Source organism: Fragaria vesca, linkage group LG3, assembly GCF_000184155.1.
Source record: "Fragaria vesca subsp. vesca linkage group LG3, FraVesHawaii_1.0, whole genome shotgun sequence".
In the NCBI taxonomy this organism is placed as follows: domain Eukaryota; kingdom Viridiplantae; phylum Streptophyta; class Magnoliopsida; order Rosales; family Rosaceae; genus Fragaria; species Fragaria vesca.
In genome coordinates, this window is record NC_020493.1 from 22,199,365 (window position 1) to 22,207,830 (window position 8,466).

Here is an 8,466-nt window from a genome sequence, read left to right on the forward strand (position 1 = left end):
TCTTCTCTCTACTCTCTCTCTCTCTCTCTCTCTCTCTCTCTCTCTCTCTCTCTCTCTCTCTCTCTCTCTCTCTCTCTCTCTCCCGATAACAGTGACTCAGCCGAGAAGGTCGACCACCTCCTCTTCTCCCCTGCCATCTCCAATGGTGCAGAGATGGAGAAGATGCAAATCCAGAAGAAACGAGAGGAAGAGATGCACAAATTATAGGGCTAATCTGCCGCCACCTCCTCCGACGTCGCAACCGGTGGTGGTGCACTGGTACTTCGACCTCCCAGTCAAACCCTAACGCCGCCGCGATCACCACCTCTGTCCCGCCATCCTCGGCCTCCAAAGCCCCAATCGACAAGGAGAAAATCGAGAGACTCGATCTCGGACTGGATGAAGGAGATCAGGAGGTCGTCGGCGTTGTCACAGCTAAGGAGGTATTACTTCATCAGCATATGAGACACTATTAATTCAAGATATCTGTATGGTTTATGTTTTGGGTATTCAAACTCGTATGTGAAAAAATTGTTGCTTACTGAATTCAAAGTATCTCATGTTGATGAAATATGGCTGCATTGAAGTTGTGACTAGACTCTTGCTATCTCATGTAATTTTACAGCACTTCGCAATTTACTTTTCATCTACTTTCATTGTCATTGCACTTGTATGGAGTTTGAAAAGGTTATTGGGAGTCGCTAACTGATTATTGGGGGTCAGTAACTGATTATTGGGGGTCAGTAACCAAGTTATTGGGGTTAGTAACTAATTATTGGGGGTCATAACAAGTTATTGGGGGTCAGTAACTGATTATTGGGGTTAGTAACTAACTATTGGGGGTCAGTAACCAAGTTATTGACCGCCAGTAACTGACTATTGGGGGTCACTAAGTGATTATTGGGGTCAGTAACTAAGTTATTGGGGGTCAGTAACCGAGTTACCGATAACCAGAATCTGGTGACCGGAGAAAAATTGAGTTACTGGGGGTCAGTAACTGAGTTACCGGTAACCGGAATCCGGCGACCAAGGGAATCCAGTGACCAAAGTCCGGCGACCGGAGTCTGACGGCCGGTGACCGGAGTCCCGCTACCGGTGACCGGAGTCCGGTGAGGTTCTGGCCAAGTATTCTCTCTCTTCCACTTTCTCTCTCTATGCATATTTAAGGGGTGAGGGTAAAATAGTCTTAAAAATAATATGGTTTGCTAAGACTTTAGTAAAGATTTGTGTATTTGGGCATAAAGATTTGTGCATTTGAGCATAAAAAATGTTACCTTATATTAAAATGGGCTAATAAAAAAGATTGTCATTAGAATGAGAAATAAGGGGTTTAAATTAGTACTAAATGAACATTTTCCCAAGAAGAATTTGCATTCAACGATTAACATGGAAGAGGAACAGTTGTAGTGAAACATTAATAATGAATAAGTTATGTTTATTTTGTTAAGAAAATAGCTGGAAAACAAAAGACTTAACGGTGTGAACTTCTATCAAGTTAATGGACAGGTGTCAAATTCAAGTTAGTGGCACAGGTTTGGCACATGAGTTTTCCTGTACAGTTGATTTACTATTGAGCGACTAAAACAATAATTAAGAGACTCAAAACAATAATGTATGGACTTTAATGTACATTATTTTCTGCTTAGCATCTCATCATAAAAATCCATACATTATTTTCTTTAGTTAGATTTCTTACCATAATCATCTCATCATGGCTTTGTTAACCATATGAACTCGGCTGTTACTGGCTTTATTATCAGAGATGATAATGATCAGTTTGTAGCTACTGGTGTAAAAAGAGTTGGTTCCTCAAGTGTTCCAACAGTTGAAGTTGTTGCTTTAAGGGAATGACTTCTAAAAGCAAGAGAGAAGCACATCAAGAAGGTAATGGTAGAAGGAGACTCAAAGTTGGTGATTGACTGCATTAATGACACTTGTGCTACCCCTTGGAGACTTAAGACAATAGTTCAAGACATTAAGCAAATATATGAATGTTTTGAGAGCTGCTCTTTTCAACATGTGTTTCGAGAAGCTAACTTCCCGGCGGATGCCCTTGCAAACTTGGGTCACACAAGCAACATAAATATTGACTTGGAAGGATCTTGTCCTCTTCAGATTAGAAATGTTTTATTGTTTGACCGCTTAGGGTCAGGTTGTACTCGAGGTTCTATTTTGTAATTTACTTTTCGTATAAAAAAAAAATAGTCATCTCATCATCTGAAACGTTTATCATGAATATGTGATACAAGATTCAAGTCATAAGATTTCGTATTACATGATTCATGTCACAAGATTTTGAAGGTTTAAAGATACCGCAATCTTGAATAAAAAAATGTCACAAGATTCATAATTCATATCACTTTTTGTGCAACTAACTGAGAACTTGAGGACAAATTAACTTACCTAAATCAAGTCATCATAATATCTAATTTACTCTTAGAAAGCCTTGAGGACAAAAGGATATTCAAAGTTATCAAACCCATGACGGCATGGAAGCACAAACAAATCTTCTAGTCCCCGGAGCAATAGATCAAACCTAACTTCAAAATCAAGCAAATAATCAAAAGATTATAAGAAAAAACAGGAAAAGGTAATAAATAAGAGCAAAAAAATAATACATAACTCATTACTCATTACTCATTACTCGTTACGGTGTTACGAGTTGTATCAGGAATGCAATATATGTGAATAATATATATAGTTTACATATCGGATCAGAATTCCGTGATATCTTCTGATATGATCCGGTAATCTCTAGTGGCTTTTAGGATTCAACTGTAACTTTAATAGACAAGGCAATAGTTGATCACTATAAATACACAGCATAAGCCCCTCTTCTCATCATAAGACGCATTCAGAGACAACCCTATACAATATATAAATATATCAATCGCGGCTTTCACTTCCAAGCGGTACAGAACCAGGTACTAGCGGAAGCGACCTGATGGCGACCCTTATGGTGGAAAATCTCCAGTCTAGCGACACAGAAGAAGATGTCCGAAAGGTGTTCGGTAAGTTTGGAAAGTTGCTGGAAGTAAGGATGGAGCAAACCCGGGCGTTGGTGACTTTTGAAGACCTCGACTTCGCCAAGGACGCCGTGCGCGGCGCCGATGGTCATAATGGAACGAGAGCAGGTAACTTTAAACCCTCCCCTTTTGGCTTTGTTGGAGTTTCAAAGTTTTCTTGTGTTTGTTGCTAGTCTTCAATCTCCCAATCTGTGTCGTGAGCTTGTGTTTCTAACAGTTTTTTAAACATTTTGGATGGTCAAGCTTCATTCTGTTACGGTTGGATGGTCAAGCTTCATTCTGTCGAGAAGCTTCCGAACCTGCAAATCCACAACAACCAACATTTTCTGCCGCCTAGAAGGCTCTACACCACTCAAGAGTTGGCATTTTTTATTAAGAACCGGCTGCCTGTTCCTCCAATTCCCGAAGGTTTCGAACTTTCACTCTTTTCTTTTTAGCAAATTGTATATCAAATTCCGCTGTATTGGTTTCTGTATATATGCTTTGAATTTTCCACATCACTCACACAATATGAAATTAAGCTGCTTTGCGCATTGCACAGCACCAAATTGGACAGAGGAAATATATGCATATCTACTGCCCATAGCCTGCTTAAGAACAAATTGTATATCAAATTCATCCTTATTGATAACTAGTTTAATATACATGATTCATGTATGATAATTAGGTGACCGAGTTTAATTATTTATCTTTAGATAAATGTTGATAGCCCTGATGGTTATTTACCTGTTTTCATTTTGCAGATGTACCGGAGGTTCCGTATGTCCTTGAGTCTCTTCGAAAGACATTGAGTTTTGGAAGTTTTAATGCCGCTGGCACCGGTGGCACTGTAACTACAGGCATTGGAGCTGCTAATCAGGCACCTGAAAGCAGGTTACTTTAAACCTGCATTCTTTTGCTTGATGGTTATGGTGCCAACTGCCAAGCCTTGGATACATCCACGAGGGCCAATGATGGCTTCTCCAACATATCTGCAACGACAGTCCCAGGCTGTGGCTGGACCCCCACCTCAAGGGAATTGACCCTGCTCGTTTCTTAGGGATCATTGAATAGATTGTGAGATCTTTGGCTAATAAGTTCGATGTTCTCTTTATGTGCATGTGTTTTCTTTCGTCTCAATAAGAATGGAAATTGTCTCCCTAGTTAGTTTTTTTGATCTTCTTTACATTATGAGAAGACTAATATATTGGATCTTTTACTCTTAACATACACTTGGATTCAACTAAAAACGAACTATAAACGAAGAATCGTTAACTAACAGAAACATATTGAGAAAAGAAAAAACACATACATCACTACATGCAATTCCTCACTATTACAATCACAAGACTAATCAGACTAAAAATATAAACAGCAATCAAACCAATTAAGCACATGTACATGATGTAAAGAGCAAACGCAATGAACAACTTACCAATATAAGTTCATGGTTCCACATAAAATTGGTACATGCAAAGGAGGCTCAATCCAAATACTGCAGAATGGATAGGCATGCATATAAACACATAAGATCCGCGATCATGTTTCCAATATGCAGAACCTATCAACCCTCTAACCAGTATGTGCTTAAGTATTGGAATTAGTCCATATCCAATATTTGCTTACATTTCAGTTATAGAGATTAGAGAGGAAGCAGTATATTTGACAATTGATATGCATACTCACATCAGGAACATTTGTAAACCCTAAATTCCAAATATACGTAGTTCCTCTCTTAAGAATCATGTCTGAAATGATCAACAGTTCAAGAATGTAAACTACGAGCTAAACTGTTGTCTAACAAGGGAACGGCAGCCATTATCTCATCATTCAGAAAACACAGAAATGATATTGGGAAAACAGTTTTCTGCTCTCAGTGACATAAATCGATTGAGCCTACTAAACAAACAATAGTTAACCATCCAAGCACACCGGAGGTAATTCAGGGAGTATAAATTACAGAACAGTTCCCTAACGCTAATGTTTCTGATGCCACTGGTTCTCTACTTCTCTGTCAGGCATTGGAAGTCAGAGAAGGAACTTAACATCTGTTTCTATAAGAAGAGCTTTCTGTATTCCTCCGCTTCTTGTGCCATTTCCTCTAGGCTTCTGTCCTTCCTCTCCTTATCCAAGTCAAGCTTCTGCTTTAATTCCTTCTCCTTTTCATCGAGCTATACCATTTATGGCATATGATTAGTATATACTTGAGGCTAAATCATAGGAATTTGGATGTGTTGGTAAAAAACTCAAATAGATTTCCCCAACTTACTGCATCATAAATGTCATCATTGTTCTCAAAGTCGCCACCTTTGCGCGGAAGAATATGGATATGAACATGAGGTACAGTCTGCCCTGCTTGGGGACCATCCTAGGGTTCAAACAAACGATGGAGTTAACTTCAGAATAAAATACAAAACCATAATATCAAGGAGTCGCAGAATTCCAGAGCTATTGTATGAGCATAAACCTACGGAATATCTCTTAAAAGTCTCAGAAAGCATTAGAAAAATGTTCCAATTGAACCAAAGAAAAGGCAGATGACAGACTCAATCTCAAATAATGACTCAAGATATAATATTGCTTGATCAGATGAAAGAGCGAAGCTAAACAATTGCAGAAATTTTCGGAGTACGATCACAAAAGAATGGCATAAAATAACAAATGTAGAAGCTTGCAGAAAGTTTTGAAGTACGATCACAAAAGAATGGCATAAATTAATACATGAAGAGTTGTAATCTACATGCACACTTACATTAATACAAAGCATCACTAACGGTAACACACAAACAGTTACAGTGAAAATGATCCAATGATTCCAATCCTTCATATATACACTGTGTTAATAAGCAGAACCAGATAATGTGTATAATGTATCAAGTGTTCACTTAGTCAACAAGTGATGTCAGTAATAGATATCCAAGGCAAAATATCAGACTAAAAACCTGATCAAACGGAAGAAACAATAAAAAAAAAATTAACCAGAGGGCTTGATTGCTTACTTGAATCGTAAGTGTTAGAGATGTTGCTTTGTGGTAGCTCTCAAGCCGACTGCCAACCTTTTGTGCTGTGAGCCAAAGATCACTGGTCTCATCAACGGTGAGATCAACAAAGCGCTTCACTTCACGCCTTGGGCAGACAAGCACATGTACATGATGTCAAGTCAAACTCAAACACATTTAACAACGACCAATTTAAGTACATGGTTCCACATAAAATTGCTGTTGGCATGCAGAAGAGGCCCTATCCATATACCGTGGAATGGATATGAATGCTAGTGCAAGCATATAAACACATATGATATGCATGACCATGTTTCCTATACACAGATATACACACCTACGGATCCTGTGCCAGTATGTGCTTAAGTATTGCAACTACTCAGTATGTGCTTAAGTGTTGGAACAACCCAGTATTTCCTTAAATTTTAGTGTTGAAAGAAACCCAAATTTAAGCATAGCGAGGAACCCTTTTTTTATATAACGGATATACATACTCACAAATGTAATCCAATCAATCAAGCATCCAACTCATATATTCCAATCTTTACAAGCAACACAAAAGCACTAAAACAGAGAAATCTCACAACTTCCATGAGCAAAACAATGCCTTACTTAACCCAGAACAACATTTCAATTCAAACCAAATAAGGATATGACCTGCAGAGAAAAAAGGGAACTGGATCATCAAGCTTGCAACTTCATACTTATTTGAGTTATTTCTATGATCTAATAAGTGTATAAGAAATCAAAGGTCATCAAGTTTGCAACTTTATACTCATTTCCACGTTTCAATTAGTATACAAGAAATTAAAGGGTCGTCAAGTTTGCAACTTTATACTCATTTCTACGTTTCTAATAAGTGTAAGAGAGAAAGAAGGGTACCAGGAACAACAGGGCGCAGATTAACCAAGGCATACGACAGATTAGTGTTGTAAAACACTTCCCTGCTGTCGATTTTGTACGGTCCAAAATTGTAGGATTCCAAAGCCATCTGGGTCCATTTTGCAGCAAAATTAAACAACCCAAATCAAAATGGATCAAATTCAGAGATAACATGAATGAGAAAAAGGAACAGATGGAATTGGAACTACCTTGGTGGAGGAGAAACGAGTAGGGATGAGGGCTCTCCCGGTAAATGTATGTGAAATGAGAAACCCAATTCTGGAAGCCAACGTCGACAGGGACATAAAGACCAGAGGCAATTCTTCTTCAGTGTTCAACACTCTTGCCCAGTGGCCTGTCTTTAAGTTTTGGTTATTGGCACCATACGCCCTCCAACTATTAGTGTTCTGTCATATTCGACCTCACGATTTCATTTGTGTTCCAATTTCATCCAAGTAGTGCTTGAGAGTGTGTAACACCAACTATACCTAGACGATTAATTACTATCTTTTTCGATACAACAGACGTGACAAAATCGTGATTCACACCTTTTCTCAGCTGATTCGAATAGAATGTTAGGAACACAAAAAAGTTTAGGCAATGAAACTATACCACGGGATACATCTAAAAATGTGTAAAATTAGCTAACTGATCCGCTACAAAGTTGACTTCACGGAAAACATGATGAAAAATAAATAAATCACATTCAGCAACTAAATGCTAGCATCTTAATTCTCGGACTCGGATCCTCTCCTCATAAACCTCTGCTAATATTTCTTAATAAAAAGATCTTGATCGTTCATTCTAAATCAATGGTCAAGATGTCTCCTACCTTATCACAAAACCTATTTTCTCGTATGTTCTCCCTTCTCTCTGTCAAATTACCGTGTCACATCTCTCTCTCTTTCTCTCATCTTTTCGCCGCTCTTAGTATAAGCCACCACGGACGGGGTTGTTCTCTGACCATCGACGGCCGAGTTCGTCGTCCCAAAATCGATGCCGACAACTTTCTTGTGGATTTTGCAGAGCTTCCGGCATATTTTTTTTTGTTTATGGAATCAATGTGATGATCAGCTGCTCTAGTATGGAATCAATATGATGATTAGTTGCTTTAGTAGAAAGAATCGAATTGTTTCATCTGGGTTTTTTGTACAGTGTGGCTAGTAATTTGGACAGGAACTATAGGTTTGTAGTTGGTGCTTGTAATTACACAGGAATTATAAGGTTTGTAGTTGGTATTCAGATCGATGGATTTTACTCAATATCCTATTTATACCATGTTCTTGCAGAATTGAAGGGTTGTGGATGCCTGTGCTTCTAGACCATAGACAATTTCTATTTGCGATGGTGAATGAGGAAGAACGAATTTGACTTTTTGATAATTTGGAAAGCTCCTTGGTACTTGCCATTCTGAGGAATCCAACACGAAGACCCTGTCCTTGAATGGACGCCGGAGGATTCAAATCGAGAAAAAGGACGCCAGAGGGGAGCCGGCGGTTGGGAAGAGAACCGGAAGAGAGAGAGAGAGAGAGAGAGAGAGAGAGAGAGAGAGAGAGAGAGAGAGAGAGAGAGAGAGAGTAGTAGTAGAGAGAGAGAGAGAG

The 8,466-nt window shown here is 38.8% G+C and overlaps 2 protein-coding genes across 3 annotated transcripts; one reads left to right on the forward strand and one right to left on the reverse strand.

Moving 5' to 3' along the window:
- The first annotated feature begins 2,840 nt into the window (after positions 1–2,840).
- LOC101309040 lies at positions 2,841–4,205 on the forward strand. The gene is made up of 3 exons (XM_004294806.1): positions 2,841–3,113; positions 3,249–3,413; positions 3,749–4,205. Exons 1-3 carry the CDS (start codon positions 2,924–2,926, stop codon positions 3,886–3,888), a joined length of 495 nt encoding a protein of 164 aa, XP_004294854.1. The 5' UTR covers positions 2,841–2,923; the 3' UTR covers positions 3,889–4,205.
- Positions 4,206–4,837: 632 nt separating this feature from the next.
- LOC101309332 (bis(5'-adenosyl)-triphosphatase-like) lies at positions 4,838–7,191 on the reverse strand. Of its 2 annotated transcripts, XM_004294807.1 has the most exons (6): positions 7,075–7,191; positions 6,866–6,974; positions 6,568–6,640; positions 5,984–6,110; positions 5,254–5,352; positions 4,838–5,155 (listed from the first exon to the last, which is right to left on the reverse strand). In XM_004294807.1, the coding sequence occupies exons 1-6, from the start codon at positions 7,168–7,170 to the stop codon at positions 5,039–5,041; spliced, it is 621 nt and encodes a 206-aa protein (XP_004294855.1). In that variant the 5' UTR covers positions 7,171–7,191; the 3' UTR covers positions 4,838–5,038. The 2 variants fall into 2 exon arrangements, with proteins under 2 accessions (XP_004294855.1, XP_004294856.1); XM_004294808.1 differs by lacking the exon at positions 6,568–6,640 and having other exon boundaries at positions 5,984–6,102.
- Positions 7,192–8,466: the final 1,275 nt, after the last annotated feature.